General features: G+C 49.7%; 1 protein-coding gene across 3 annotated transcripts in view; it reads right to left on the reverse strand.

Moving 5' to 3' along the window:
- Positions 1-13,549, reverse strand: part of TMEM178B (transmembrane protein 178B) — a 382,079-nt gene extending 368,530 nt beyond the window's left edge. For all 3 annotated transcript variants that reach the window (XR_016281497.1, XR_016281498.1, XM_089527884.1), the window contains exon 1: positions 12,031-13,549. Coding sequence is in view for 1 of the 3 variants with exons in the window: in XM_089527884.1 (XP_089384010.1) it covers positions 12,031-12,412 (382 nt within the window). In the remaining 2 variants the exon portion in view is untranslated. The remainder of the gene's footprint in view (positions 1-12,030) is intronic.
- Positions 13,550-15,484: the final 1,935 nt, after the last annotated feature.

Below are 15,484 nucleotides of genomic sequence, written 5' to 3' on the forward strand. Positions count from 1 at the left end.
CTACATTATTTAATATTGGCTTCTTTGGACAGCTGTTGAAATACAACAGTTATACATTTGTTTTTTAATAAATTGGGCATCAAATGCCCTTCAGAGCGCTTAAAATCTGGTAAAATTGACAAAACCATTTTAAAATGAGAAAAAAACAGCTGATGAAAGAATTGAAGGCACTATATGAATTATGCTCTGACAAATGAGAATCATGTATTCTAAACAATCCAAAATGGTCTTGCAAGATCAAATAAAATGTGTTTGTGTATATATTTCAGACAAAGAAAATGCAGTGTTAACATGTCTGAAGAATAATGGAGTCAGGGGATTCTAAAAGGTACTCCTCCATGGTTATGACTTTTGTTTTGTCTGATTTCTCACTGTTTTGTTGTGTGTCTTCTGCTCTTTCTGACCTAAATCCAACTGTTAATCTCTAAAGAGTAGACCCACTAAATAAATGGGCTTTACATGAAGATTGACTTAGCCTATTTCTCACTGATACAATAGAATGACTCCAGCTGGGACCGACTATTATATTTATGCCACAGAATTTTGAATTTGACTGAGGAACAGTAATATTAACTGTACTGAAAACTCTCTGCTTGAATATGTCTAGTATCTTAATAGCGATCTCAGTTCTAAATGGCAATCCATATCTAGCCAAAACACAACCATCCATGCACAACAGGGAGGTCACAACACCCTCTAGGAAACACCAAGGTTTAAAGAAGTACAAAAAATATGAGGGAACACCTCGCCCTGCATGAGAACTGCACATGCTCACTGGGCACAGAATCCTAATTTATAGTTGTGAAAGAGGAAAGGATTGTAATGGAGAGTTCTGAACAGGAACACTTCATACTATATCATCGTGTTGCACATCTTGTATTAATTAAAATGTATCAATGTATAATACACTAAAACAGAAAAAATAAAATACACAGATATAAGATCAGGGATCACCTGGCTTGACAACAGTACCTGTGAAAGGGATCTAGGAGTCCTAGTAGAGGACAATTTGAACATGAGTCAGCAGTGTGATGTGGCAGCTAAAAAGGCCAATGTGATTCTAGGCTGCATCAATAGAAGTGTAATGTCTAGATCAAGGAAAGTAATAGTGCCATTCTATTCTGCTTTGGTCAGGCTTCACCTGGAATAATGTGTCCAGTTCTGGACACCACAGTTCAAAAAGGATGTTGAGAAGCTGGAGCATGTCCAGAGGAGGGCGACCAAAATGGTAAAAGGTCTGGAAACCATGCCATATGAGGAGCAACTTAAAGAGTGGGTATGTTTAGCCTGGAGAAGAGAAGGTTAAGAGATGCTATGATAGCTATGTTTAAATATTTGAAGGGATGAAATACTGAAGATGGAGCTTGTTTTCTGCTGCTCCAGAGAATAGGACCTGGCACAGTGGATGCAAACTGCGGGAAAAGAGATCCCACCTCAACATTATGAAGAACTTCCTGACATTAAGAGCTGTTTGACGTGGAACACATTCCCTTGGAGAGTGGTGGAGTCTCCTTCTTTGGAGGTTTTTAAATAGAGGCTGGATGGCCATCTGTCGGGGGTGTTTTGCTTGAGTATTCCTGCATGGCAGATGGGTGGATATGATAGCCCTTGTGGTCTCTTCCAACTCTATGATTCCATGAAAATAAATAACCAGAAGGAGTGAGATCCACCTCACAGACTGGAGCAGGTAACTCTTTACACAAGAAGAAGGACTACTTAGACTGCATCTACACTGCACAAATAATGCAGTTTGACACCGCTTTAACTGTCATCGATCCATCCTCTGGATTCCTGGGATTGGTAGTTTGTTGTGGAACCAGAGTTCTCTGACAGTCAAGGCTAAATATCTCACAAAACTACAACTCCCAGAATTCCATAGCATTGAGCCATGTCAGTTAAAGCAGTGTCAAACTGCATTGATTCTGCAGTGCAGATGCAGCCTTAATATAGGAAAGCACATTAAGAGATCACTCCTATCTGTAATAATCTAAAATTAATTACCATTTTAACTGAAATCCTATGGACATTTACATGGGATTAACCTAATACATTACAGCTTTCTTCTTAGTAAATGTACACAAATTGTACTGGTCATGTCCTTGGCCTTCCCTGTCAATAGATTTTATTCATCCCATTTCCTCTTTATGCAGTTCCAGTGTGGATCCAGTGGCAGAGACTCAGTTTGGCTCAAACAAGAGATAATGTGATATGTAGGTAATATATCAAAGTTCAACATAATGCAAACAATGGTGGACTCCACTTTAATGGGGACAGTGAATCTACTCCCAATTTTAGTTTGAATTTAAAGGAACTATGTGGGGGGAGATCAAATTCAACACCTTGGATAGCTCATTTAAAGTTCAACTTAAAACTAGAGCAGATCCAACTCATATGGAAGCCTCCAGGTTTCCCACCAGTGAATCCAAATAGATGTATTCAGAAACAGCTCTGAAACTGATAAGATCAAATAAGCTGCCTGAAGTGTATACAGCAATCTCCAATCAAAGTCAACATAGAAAATGATGTGAATCTTCTACTGTGCTCTTTTGCTTTACAATAAGGACTTCATTTCCTTTCTTTCTAGGGGAAGATTTATAAAGGTTCTCCAAAAGTGTTTAATTGTGAAAGTGCAGTTCGCTGGAACGATGAATACCTGGAAGTATAGCTGGCAGTCAAAGACCATTTTAAAGGCATGGAATTCACAACAGTGGCTATGGGTATCCTTCACTTAAATAGCTTTTTGTCTGAAATCAATATCGTCGATGCAGCCTAGAAAGCCAATGAGGGCCATTCTTAAATCAGGTGGAACTCTGCTTTCTGTTTCACATTTTCATCAGATCAAGAGAGATGAGAAACCAAACCCCACAAAACTCCCATGAAACTAGACAGAATACTATTTTTAATAACGTCTTTTCCAATATATCTGATTGCCAACCATAAGTGGCCATATAACCTATTTTCTATTGCGATAGTTTAGATAATCCAACAATTAACCAACCACTTTGGCCTACATCCAATTCCTGCTCCAAACTAGAACAGGCCCATTTAATCAATGGGGCTTATGTTCATGGTGACTTACCACTCAGCAAATGATTCAGTGAGGCTGCTCTAGTTTAGACTTGCAATTGGATTTAAGCAGAACCACTGAATCTCCTTATCCCATCTGTAAATTCCCTTCCCACTGCTCCAAAGGGAAAAAAAAATCTTTATGAAATTGACCCAGTAATTTGATGGGATATGTCATTTCTTCCCCATTTCGCAAAATAATTTCACTCATTCTTGAACATGTATACTTCATTTGTGAGGTATAACTTAAGTGGGGTCATACTGCTGCTTGGAGGTCAAAAATCTTTGCCAATCTACTACAGATCAGCCAGGGATCTATCAACAGAACAAGATCTATCATTTGTCCAGCCCTGTATATAGACTTGGCATTTGTGGATGTTAAAGAAAGATCATAATACACACACATATTTGCTTGCATTCAGAGTGGGTGCACTTGTTAAGCAGAGATGAAGATAGCTTTCCTCCAGCAGGCTGATATAAAAGAATCAGGTCTTTTGATATCTTTTGACTTGGCAACTTCTTACAAGGACAAGAGAAATCTTACGACCATTTACTGATTAACTTTTTAAAACAGGATAAATGTTCATGGACCCCAGACACTTTATCAGATGTATAAGCATTATCTCCAGCTGGTAGGGATATAGACATATAAGTTGAAATGCATAAAGTACAGACAGTGGTAACTGGCTTAGCACTGGTAATTCAGAAATCAAATTTTGGCCAATAACACAGACATTCTTGTGCTGTGGACATCTTTATCCCATGTAGAGTGATAGAAGACTTTTATCCTATTCAAGACATAGAAGAAAGAGCTAACCTTCTTGCTCAGTAGTTTCACACTGAATTTTGACTCTGAAAGTCTGTTACTTAATACTGTTTTAATCTTGATTTTGTATGTTTGTAACCATATGTCTTTTACTGAACTGCTACCACCCTGGCCTCAGAGGGAGAGAAGAAGAAGCAGGTACAGCTCCAACACGCCTAGCCTCAGAGGCACATAAATGGCCCTCCCATCTGCTACCAACCTGGCCTCATACAGAGAGAAAAGGCATGTACAGCTCCATCAGGCCTAGCCCCAAAGGCAAATGAAAGGCCCTCCCTCCATCTTAATGTCTACCATCCTGGCCTCAAAGGGGGAGAAGAGGCAGACACAGCTCCACCATGCCTAGACCCAGAAGCAGATGGAAGACCTTCCCTCCATTCAAGCTGCCACTACCCAGTCTTTTGAGGAAGAAAAGAAAAGACAGTATCTACTGAACTTGATCCCCTGCCCCACTGCCATTCCCTTCTCCTTTGGTGTCATGTCTTTTTAGATGGTAAGCCTGAGAGCAGGGAACTGTCAAATTAACAATCTGCAAGATGCTCTGTGAGTCTTTGCAGCTGAAGAGCAGGATAGCAATACTCTAAATGCATTTTAAAATAAACAAATCATATTCTCTGTCTTTCTGTAAGCCACCTTGACCACAAATGTGGAAGAATGGTGGGATATAAATAAAGCAGTGGATGGATGGATATAAATTCCTTTGATTAAGAACAACCATCTTGAGATCAGTGACCAAGGATTTTAGGATGCTGAAATGTTCTCCCGCTGGCTTTCAAATATTGCTGTGTTTGATATCAGATTTCTATTCATTTAATCTTTTGCACAGAAACTTGTCTGCTTGTCCTATATAGAACTCCTCTATTGCAGGGCCTAATGATGTCATCCAGAACTTGAGAGGTTCAGACACCTGCTCATCTTTCAGTGTAGTATATGGATCAGTTGCCAGCAAGTTGCACTGCACTTTATAGTTGAATCGCCATGCACCTGATGAATCTCATTCCCTAATAAATGTGTTGTTCTGCAAGATCTCATAAAATTATGTGTCCTGCTTGTGGGCTTTCCCTAAGCATCTAGTCACTATCGAAATAGACTGCTGGACTATATATGCTTTGGTCAGATCTAAAAGGAATGCTGTTATGTTTTCATGACAATATCCCCATGTGCTTTGCCTTAAAAAGGTGTCAACATTTTTAAAAAAAACATTACATTTTGGGTTTTTTTAGAATTATAGATTACCATTTTTTCTAACTCAGTTGCCCCTTATTTTATGTTTAAAAATTTTTTTTAAATACCCTTTCTGTCCATTATGATACTCATTATAACAGGGGTAGGCAACCTTTTTGAGACGGGGGCCGGGTTGCTGTCCCTCAGGCGACTGGGGGGCCGAAGCTGGGGGGTGGAGCTTCGACCCTCCGGGGCGGGGCCACGTGCCAGGGGTGGAGCTTCCACCCTCTGGGGCGGGGCCACATGCCGGGGGTGGAGCTTCCACCCTCCGGGGCGGGGCTGTGTGCTGGGGGTGGAGCTTCCACCCTCCAGGGGCGGGGCCGCATGCCGGGGGCGGAGTTTCCACCCTCCGGGGGCCAAGCCTCCCCATTTTTGCTGGCCCCTGACGGGGCCCTAGGCCCCGTCAGAGACCAGCAAAAAAGCTGGGGGTTCCCAGGGCAGCAGGGGGCCCTGCAGGAGGGCTCCCAGGGTGGCAGGGGGCCTCTGCAGGGCCCCAGGGATGGCAGAGGGCCCTGCAGAGGCCCCCTGCCACCCTGGGAGCCCTAAAGCAGGGCCCCAGGGATGGCAGAGGGCCCTGCAGAGGCCCCCTGCCACCCTGGGAGCCCTCCTGCAGGACCCCAGGGATGGCAGAGGGCCCTGCAGAGGCCCCCTGCCGCCCTGGGAGCCCTCCTGCAGGGCCTCAGGGATGGCAGAGGGCCCTGCAGAGGCCCCCTGCCGCCCTGGGAGCCCTCCTGCAGGGCCCCAGGGATGGCAGAGGGCCCTGCAGAGGCCCCCTGCCACCCTGGGAGCCCTAAAGCAGGGCCCCAGGGATGGCAGAGGGCCCTGCAGAGGCCCCCTGCCGCCCTGGGAGCCCTCCTGCAGGGCCCCAGGGATGGCAAAGGGCCCTGCAGAGGCCCCCTGCCACCCTGGGAGCCCTAAAGCAGGGCCCCAGGGATGGCAGAGGGCCCTGCAGAGGCCCCCTGCCGCCCTGGGAGCCCTAAAGCAGGGCCCCAGGGATGGCAGCGGGCACCGCAAAGGCCCCCTGCCGCCCTGGGAGCCCTCCTGCAGGGCCCCAGGGATGGCAGAGGGCCCTGCAGAGGCCCCCTGCCGCCCTGGGAGCCCTCCTGCAGGGCCCCAGGGATGGCAGAGGGCCCTGCAGAGGCCCCGTGCCACCCTGGGAGCCCTAAAGCAGGGCCCCAGGGATGGCAGCGGGCCCCGCAGAGGCCCCCTGCCACCCTGGGAGCCCTCCTGCAGGGCCCCAGGGATGGCAGAGGGCCCTGCAGAGGTCCCCTGCCACCCTGGGAGCCCTAAAGCAGGGCCCCAGGGATGGCAGCGGGCCCTGCAGAGGCCCCCTGCCACCCTGGGAGCCCTAAAGCAGGGCCCCAGGGATGGCAGCGGGCCCCGCAGAGGCCCCCTGCCACCCTGGGAGCCCTCCTGCAGGGCCCCAGGGATGGCAGCGGGCCCCGCAGAGGCCCCCTGCCACCCTGGGAGCCCTCCTGCAGGGCCCCAGGGATGGCAGAGGGCCCCGCAGAGGCCCCCTGCCACCCTGGGAGCCCTCCTGCAGGGCCCCAGGGATGGCAGAGGGCCCTGCAGAGGTCCCCTGCCACCCTGGGAGCCCTAAAGCAGGGCCCCAGGGATGGCAGCGGGCCCTGCAGAGGCCCCCTGCCACCCTGGGAGCCCTAAAGCAGGGCCCCAGGGATGGCAGCGGGCCCCGCAGAGGCCCCCTGCCACCCTGGGAGCCCTCCTGCAGGGCCCCAGGGATGGCAGCGGGCCCCGCAGAGGCCCCCTGCCACCCTGGGAGCCCTAAAGCAGGGCCCCAGGGATGGCAGAGGGCCCTGCAGAGGCCCCCTGCCACCCTGGGAGCCCTAAAGCAGGGCCCCAGGGATGGCAGCGGGCCCTGCAGAGGCCCCCTGCCGCCCTGGGAGCCCTAAAGCAGGGCCCCAGGGATGGCAGCGGGCCCCGCAGAGGCCCCATGCCGCCCTGGGAGCCCTCCTGCAGGGCCCCAGGGATGGCAGAGGGCCCTGCAGAGGCCCCCTGCCACCCTGGGAGCCCTAAAGCAGGGCCCCAGGGATGGCAGCGGGCCCCGCAGAGGCCCTCTGCCATCCCTGGGGCCCTGTAGGAGGGCTCCCAGGGTGGCAGGGGGCCCTGCAGGGGCCCCCTGCCACCCTGGGAGCCCTAAAGCAGGGCCCCAGGGATGGCAGAGGGCCCTGCAGAGGCCCCCTGCCGCCCTGGGAGCTCGCCTGGAGGGTCCCAGAGACGGCAGCGGGCCTCCCAGAGGCCCCCTGCCGTCCTGGGAGCCCTCCTGGAGGGTCCCAGAGATGGTAGCGGGCCTCCTAGAGGCCCGCCGCTGCTGCCGCGGCGGCCACTCTGGGCGCCGCCATTTTGGGCGGCAAAGTCTCGCGCGACCTCCCCCGAGGTCGCGCGAGACTTCGCCGCCATTTTGGGCAAAAAAATGGCGGCGCCCATAGCCCCAGAGGCCGCTATGGGCGCCGGCATTTTTTCGCCCAAAATGGCGGCGAAGTCTCGCGCGACCTCAGGGAAGGTCGCGCGAGACTTCGCCGCCATTTTGCCGCCCAAAATGGCGGCGCCCAGAGCGGCGAAAAGCCGCGACGGGCGGCCGCAGCGGCGGCGGCGGCGGCGGCAGGGGCAGCCGGGGGCCGGCGGCCAGGCCTTCGCGGGCCGCATCCGGCCCGCGGGCCGGAGGTTGCCGACCCCTGCATTATAAGATTGCTTCAAGCATTGATAAGCAACATGGTTTCCTTCAGATATTCCAAATTATGCTGTGTAAAACATGGATCAAAAACACACTGCAGAAATCATCCAGTTTGAGAACGCTTTAACTGCCCTGACTCAATGCTAGGGAATTCTGGGAAGTGTAATTTTGTGAGACATTTAGCCTTCTCTGTCAGAGAGATCTGGTTCCACAATAAAGTACACTTTCAAGTATTCCCTAGCACTGAGCCAGGGCACTTAAAGCGGTCTCAAACTGGATTATTTCTACAGTGTGTTTTGGACCATAGGCAACATGACTATACTTAGGGATTGCAAGATCTATAATCCAAAACAACAGAGGAACACACAGTTTGCTGTGACAAGAAATAAGCCAAAAAGATATCAGAAAACAACAGGTTAAAAACTCAGGGTCAAAGAATTCAAAACAACAACAGTTTAGAAGGTCAAATGGCCGCTCTGATAGCCTTTAGGGTTGAAGGGTGGGGTATAAATACAATAAATAAATAAATAAATAAATAAATAAATAAATTTACTAGCCACCTGAAAGACAGCAGGCCTAAGACTTACAGTACAGAAGGCCTTCTCCTACATCCATGCTAAATGTAATTGGAAGATCAACAGTTGTAAAAGAGAGCATATCCAGTTTATCTTAATGAGCATCTCATACAGGACCAAATGCTTCTTTTTATATCTTGGTCTTAAACCAGAGATGGGAATCGCACAGGCCTCCATATATTATTAGACTGCAAGACACAGCAGACATATCTAAAATAATCAGTGCTGAGGAGTGCTGGGAACTGCAGCTGAATATCCTCTGAATGGTTGCATGATTCCAATCCCTGTCCTAAATAATTTAGGCCTTTAATAATAAGTGTCCACATTTTGAACTGAATCCTTGCCCCCGGAGGGTAAAAACACAAAGATGGTTAAGCTTAGAAAAGGGGAATTGTGTGCACCCTACAACCAGCTCCAAAGTTCTGCCTCCTGCATTCTAGACCAGCTGAAATTTATGTACTCATTTCAAAACCTATATAGCATGTATCAGAGCAAGAGAAGGGGAAATATTGCAATATAGAAGTTGCTGGACAGTAATATCGTTCAATCAAAACCAGTTATAAGGGAATTGCAGTCTGACAGCTTAAGTCATACTTGGCCATGGAATAACCTAAACTCAAAGTGCCCTTCTGTCATTTGAACTAAATCCAATGTTAATCCCAACAGGAGTAATGCTATTGTGACCAAAAGGATTTAAGCAAGTAGTGAAAACCACATACCATTCATTTCAATGTGTATACTCTAGCTGGAACTGAAATAGAATCTATCCTTTTATGTATTTGTATTCCATTCCTCCTCCATGATGCTTGGCTTGGACATTTTCTCCTCTCCTTGTGTGGTAAACTGGCTAAAAGAATGGCTTGTCCAAAGTCAACCAATGAGCTCCATCTCCAGGCAGGGATCTGAATCTTGGCTTCCCAATCTGGTCCCTGAACTCACAATGTGGCCTTTGGCAAGCCGCTGTCTCTCAACCTCAGTTCTCTATCTGTTAAAATCTAATTATCAGGTCTAATGCAGAGTGACAGCAAATAAAATAAAAAGAGCAACATGCTTAGTAAATTGAAAGTATTGTGTAAATGATAAGCGGCAGCCATGAGGGAGGAATAGATGGATAAAATTAGACTGCAGCTGGGAAAAGCAGAATGTTCCATATATTCTGTTTGTTATATCAGACTGTATTTTTATAATGAAATTTGTTTTGTTTTGCACCTCATCCTCTCCCTCAGGCAAGTAATCTCATCCTTATAATAACCATGTCTATCCTATTTGGAACACGCTGCCCATAGAGCTCCGCTCAGCTACCTCCCTGGCCCAATTTAGACGGGACTTGAAGACCTACCTGTTTAGGATAGCATTCCCTGAATAAGGTCCCATATGCCCCCCCTGCCGCACTGGCAATGGGTTTGGCTAACCTGGGGCTTTTGTTTTTTGCTTTTATGGTTTATGTAATTCTTGTATGATTTTAATGTCTACTGTTTATGTATTTTAATTGTTGTAAACTGCCCTGATCTGATGGAAGGGCGGTATATAAATAAAAATTTTATTATTATTTATTATTATTATTATTTCCATTTTGCTAATGGGTTGGTGAAATTGAGGATTGGTGGTTTTCTCAAATCTTCCCAATAGCTTCATTCCTAAACTGAGCTGTATGTAATTCAGATTTGCAGACTAGAACACAATGCCCTTTCCTGTGCTTAAAACAAGGATAAAAATGCCAGTAGCTATTCACACCCAGGAGCACTAGAGACTCCCGTTACATACTTGAACCAGAGAAGGGGTCCATCCAAGATGTACCCCCCTCATTTCCTCCGAGGCTATGTCAATAAACCCTGACCTGGAAGAAACCTTGGTTTCCCAGCTGAGCCTGCCAACCAAGGTGCCAACCATGATGACAGCTTTTGATTAGGAACAGTTGCCCATTACCAAATGGAAGAGAGCCAAGAGTGCACTTGATGAAGTCACCAAGCAGCCACGAGCCTGAAATGCCTCCAGGCCATTAAACCTAAGATTGCATTTGAACTCGGAACAAAGAGGCGACAAGCTTCCAATGGGAGGGCTCATTTTTACAGGGTGTTTTTGTGTCTCTGTGCTAACCTTTGCAACCACTGCATAAAACAAATGGAACCAAGTTATATATTTATTTATGCAAATTTAGTAGAAATTTACCCAGAATTTAAACCATTAAGAAACCGAAGGAAATTTAGCTGAAGGAGTGATGCAGCTCCTTGGCATTTGAAAAAAGAAAGAAAGAAGGAGGGTAAACCAACCTTTCTCTCGGTCCAGAAAATAAAGCCTAACAAGGCGATGCCTTTAATATGCCTTAGGAACACTTGAGGAGATTGTTTTGTTTCACAAAACAGGAGTCATGCAGAAACAATCTGCTCATGCCTTACACATCTTCTAAATACATAGACTCCCCCTGATTGATATTCAGCTACAGCCAATTCCCTTACATTCCTTTTGGTGTTCTGTGACATGAACAGAAGAAATAATACAGGCGTATTGACAATGACTGCTAGACAAATGCTTCATGGAAAAAGGAGAGGATAATATATTGGTGCTTGGGCCACCGGATGCATCTCTTGGGGAGTTAAAAAAAATGATTCCCTTCCAGAGCTTTCTCAATGCATCAGTTTAACAAGATTTTTGCTAACTGCAGTTCAAGGAGCCATTTATAAATAACCTGTAACCACTAAACTCTTTTCTCTCTCTTTCTCATTCAGTCGCTTACATTTCCCTTTGTTTCCTTTCCATCAGATGCTAATAGAAACCTATTAGTTTAATTCAGAAGGCATCTAGCTTTCTAGTGTAAGATTAGTGATGACCAAAAATTAGCTGGATTCAGCTAATCAGAGTCTGATTCCAAATGCTTGGCTCTGTGTTTTCTCTCTGCTGTTCATGCATTAAGGGAGAATTCTAGATGTTACTGTGATGTATGCAGCCTTATCAAAACCACACGACACAAATTAGAAGATAGGTTCTATGGATGACCTTACAAAGGCCTTCCTCCAGAACTGCAGCTCCACAGAATGTCCTCACCCTTGATGTCCAGATCGAGCACATTTCAGAGCACTGCCACCAGCCCTCCTTCCCCCGCACAAGGATAACGCCAAAGGCATTACTCAAGTCAGGAAGATTGTGGACATCACAACCCGAAGCAAGAAAGCCATACTTTGAGCAGATTGGGATGGGCAGCTGCAATGGGTCCAAGAGCCTTAGAGATTCTTCATGGACTACAGATAAAAACCTTAAGAGTCCTGGTTTTGATACATGATATTTATTTATTTATTTTATCATAAACAATGGGAGGAAGGAGTGCAAGTTTTTTAAAGGTGAATTACAATTCCTAGAGGCTTCTAGAAGGGACAGTATACACCCACCTCTCTTTTTTTGGCTAGCGAAGAGATGGGCCGAGGGCCACAAAAACAGCCTTTGGAGCCACATGGGTCCCAAGGGCAATGCTTTCCAGCCACCTGTAGGGTAGACGCTTGCATTTGGGCTTAAAGATGTTTTGATATCGTCTCATACTCCATTTGCCTGCGACTCGAGAGTAAGTGGCGTGAAACTCAATGGACTCCTAAGTATCAGATGATGTTTATGACTGTGCTCTGCTCACTTTGGCCAAAAAAGAAAGGAAGAGGCCCTACCTTTAGCGATGAGCTCTTCTATGTCTTGGTCGAAGCCCATCCGGTGGCACTTGCGCCACAGGCCCATGTTGGTGGAGTTGTACTGCCGGTTGCACTCGTCCACGGCACTCATGGCAAAGAGCTGCCTGCGGTTCCTGGCCAAGAGCAGCTTCCCTTCCCAGCGGTCCAGCCTTGACCTGCTGGCCCTGAGGGGCAGGTTGTTGTTGGAGTTGTAAATGAAGCCGGGGTCATTCCTCCGGGTGGTGAGGCTTTTGCACCGCTCCCGGTGCTTGCGGGCGTCCGTCTCGTACCAGTGGTCCGAGCAGATGGCCACGGCCAGCATGCCCAGGGCGCACAAGGCTAAGGAGAGGCCGGCGTAGAGGAGCAACCTTCCGGCAGCCATGCCTCAGCTTCACAGAAACACCATGGGCATCTTCTTCACTGGAGAGGCAAAAGAGGAGCAGGGACAGCAGCAGTAGTAGTCCTCCTAGTAGTAGTAATAGTAGTAGTAGGAACAATTGCCACCCTCCCCAAAGCTGACACAGAGATGAGGCCAAAAAGGCCTTCCTTCAGTGGTCGCCCAGAAGCCAAGGGAGATCCCTCAAGTCCTTCTGGGGGAGAGGAGGCCCGCCGTTGTCCTGGGGGTCAAGGGCCCTGGGCCTTCCTTCCAAGGACGATGAAGAGAAGGGCCAGGCCAAAGGAGAAGGGCTTTGGGCCTCGGGGCCTTCAGGTGGCTCCCAGCCTCCTCTTGCTCCCTCCAAAAGAGTCCCTTCAGCCTGGGCCACCTTCCTCCCTTCCCCCAGAGGCGCCTTGGAGGCACGAAAGGAGGGAAAGGAAGGAGGGCCCTGGGAGGAAGAGGGAGAGCCCTAAAGCCCCTTCCGAAGGAGAAGCTCGGTTTCCAAGGCTGAGGGGCTGCGAGGGGCGCCGCCGCTTTGGTCCAAGGAGGAGGTCTCTCAGGGGAGAAGCTGCAGCCGAGGCAGGCCTCCTCCTCCTCCTCCTCCTCCTCTTCTTCTCCTCCTCCAGGGCCTCCTGCTCTTCCTTCCTTCCTTCCTTCCTCAGCGCAAGGGGAGCCTGCGGCCAGCCCCGCTCCCTCTTCGCCCGGACAGCGCCGCCGCTCTTTTGCCGCAAAGCCCCGGCATGGCTCCGGCGGAGCCCCCAGGAGCCCAGCCCCGAGGAGCAAGGCTTCGCCCGGGCGCCAGGCCCCGGAGGAGGAAGGCGGAGGGGCGGCGGGGACCGAAGCAGGGAAGGAAGGGAGGCAAGGCCGCCTTGGAGGAGGGAGGGAGGGAAGGAAGGAGGCAGGCAGCGCTCTCGCCTGGGTCGCGGAAGAAGCTCTCCCCGGAGGAAGCCCAGCGGAGGGAGGACGGAGCGCCAGCCAACCCCGGGGAGTACTGCCTGTCTCCTTGGCTGCCTTTCCCTCTTTCTCCTCCTTCTCCACCTCTTGTCTTCCCTTCTCTCTTCTTTGCCTTGTTTTCTTCTCCCTCCTTCCCTTCCTTGGCCTCCTTCCTGTCTTCCTCTCTCCCTCCTTCGGCGTTGGCTCCTTTCTCCTCTTCCTCCTCCTCTCTTCCCCTCTACCTTCCTTTTCCCCCTTCTCCTCCTCCCCCTGTTTTCCTCCCTCCCTCCTTTTGTGTTGGCTCCTCTTTTTAACCCTTTTCTTCTCCTCCCTCTGTTTTCTCCTCTTCCTTCTTTTCTCCTTCTCCCGCCTTTTCCTCGGCCTCCTTTTGTCTTGGCTCCTTTTCCTCTCCCCTTTCTTCTCCTCTGCTCTTCCCTTCTACCTTCTTCTGCGTTGGCTCTTTGTTTCCCCTCCTTCTCCTTCTCCTTCCTTCCTCTCTACCTTCTTTCCTGGTGGCTCCTTCCCCCCCCCTTCTCCTGTCTCTTCCTCTGCCTCCTTTTATCTTGGCCCCTTGTTTTCCTTCCTTCTCTTTCTCCTGCCTTCCCTTCTCCCTCCTTTGGCGCTGGCTCCTTGGGTTTCTCCCTCCTCCTCCTCCTCCTCCTCTAGCCTTGCCCTCCCTCCCTCCCTTTCGCTCGCCTCCTTTCTTTCCTCTCGGCTTCTTCCCTTTCCCTGCGGAAGAGAGAGCTCCCCTTTCTAGACCTAGCGAGGGGGCTCCATCGGGAGGCCTAGAGCCCGGGAGGCCGAGGGGCTGCAGCCTCTGTCTGGAGGGGAGGCCGAGGGGCTGCGTGGGTCCCGCCTTGAAAAGCCCGGGGAAGTCGGGGGGGAAGCGGGTCCAGATCTGGGGCTCTGGCCAAGAGATGGAGGGCTGCCCCGGGGCCCTTCCTTCCTTCCTTCCCCGCGGGGCCCGATCCACCAGGAAGGCTCCTCCTCGCCTTTGAGAGCTATAGTTATCTATCTATCTATCTATCTATCTATCTTCCCAAGTCGTTTTCCTCCTACGAGCCGAAAGGTCCTTCCATCAACCGCTGGACGAGAGCCCTTTCCGACATTTCGCTCTTGATCCACCCTTCTTCCTCTTCCTCTTCCCTTCTTCCTCTACTGGGAATGACTTTCCTCCTCCATCCTCACCCCCGAAAATGGAAGGGACCGAAGGCCAGCTGCCGGAGCAATGGCTTCGCCTTGCCTTGCCTTGCCTTCTCTGCAGAGCGCCCTCCCGGCCTTGGACTTCGCAAGGCCTCTGCCCCTCCCCGATTCGGCGTGACTCCGGATCCTCCGCTCTACGATTCCAGGATCTCGGCTCCTTCCGACCCAGCCTTGGCTGAAGCCGACCCAGACCCGGGGACCGTGGTTCTGCAGCCCCAAAGGCGGGGATGTCAGCCGGGCAACGGGAGCCTCAGGCCCGATGGCTCTCCCTCGCCTCCTTAAAGGCAACCTGCGCGCCTCCCTGGAGGGAAGGCTGCATCCACACGGCAGAAATAATCCGGTTCAGTCCCACTTCAACTACCATGGCTCAAGGCTGTGAAAGTCTGGGAATTCCAGGCACTAAAATTAAAATATGTTTTTTAAAAAATTGTTCTGGGAACCCCGGCTCAGGAGAATTATTTCTGGCACCCGCTCCTCTCCCAGTGGGGTACCAGATACGTACTAGGTCCATCTATTGTTGTCATTGCTGTTAACCCCCTTCAGTCCCTACTCATGGCGACCCTGTGGATGAGACAGCTCCCAAGATTCCCCATCATCCACTGCTCTGCTTAGTTCCTGCAAATTCATACCCATGGCCTTCTTTATACAGTCCATCCATCTAGGACACGGTTTCCCTCTCTTTCTACATCCCTCCACCTTTCCTAGCATTCATGTATTCTCCCAAGGAGTCCTTCCTTCTCATGATGTGGCCAAAGCATGACAGCCTCAACTTAATCATCTTGACTTCCAGGGAGATTTCCAGCTTGATCTGTTCTAGGACTCATTTGTTTGCTTTTTTGGCTGCCCATGGTGTCCTCAGCACTCTTCGCCAGCACCACATCTCAAATGAATTGATTTTCTCCTTATAGTTCTTAACAGACTTGTTGAACATGTGTCAGAGAA

Source organism: Sceloporus occidentalis, unplaced genomic scaffold, assembly GCF_023333645.1.
Source record: "Sceloporus occidentalis isolate IW3139 unplaced genomic scaffold, rSceOcc1.0.p SCAF_5, whole genome shotgun sequence".
Taxonomy (NCBI): Eukaryota; Metazoa; Chordata; class Lepidosauria; order Squamata; family Phrynosomatidae; genus Sceloporus; species Sceloporus occidentalis.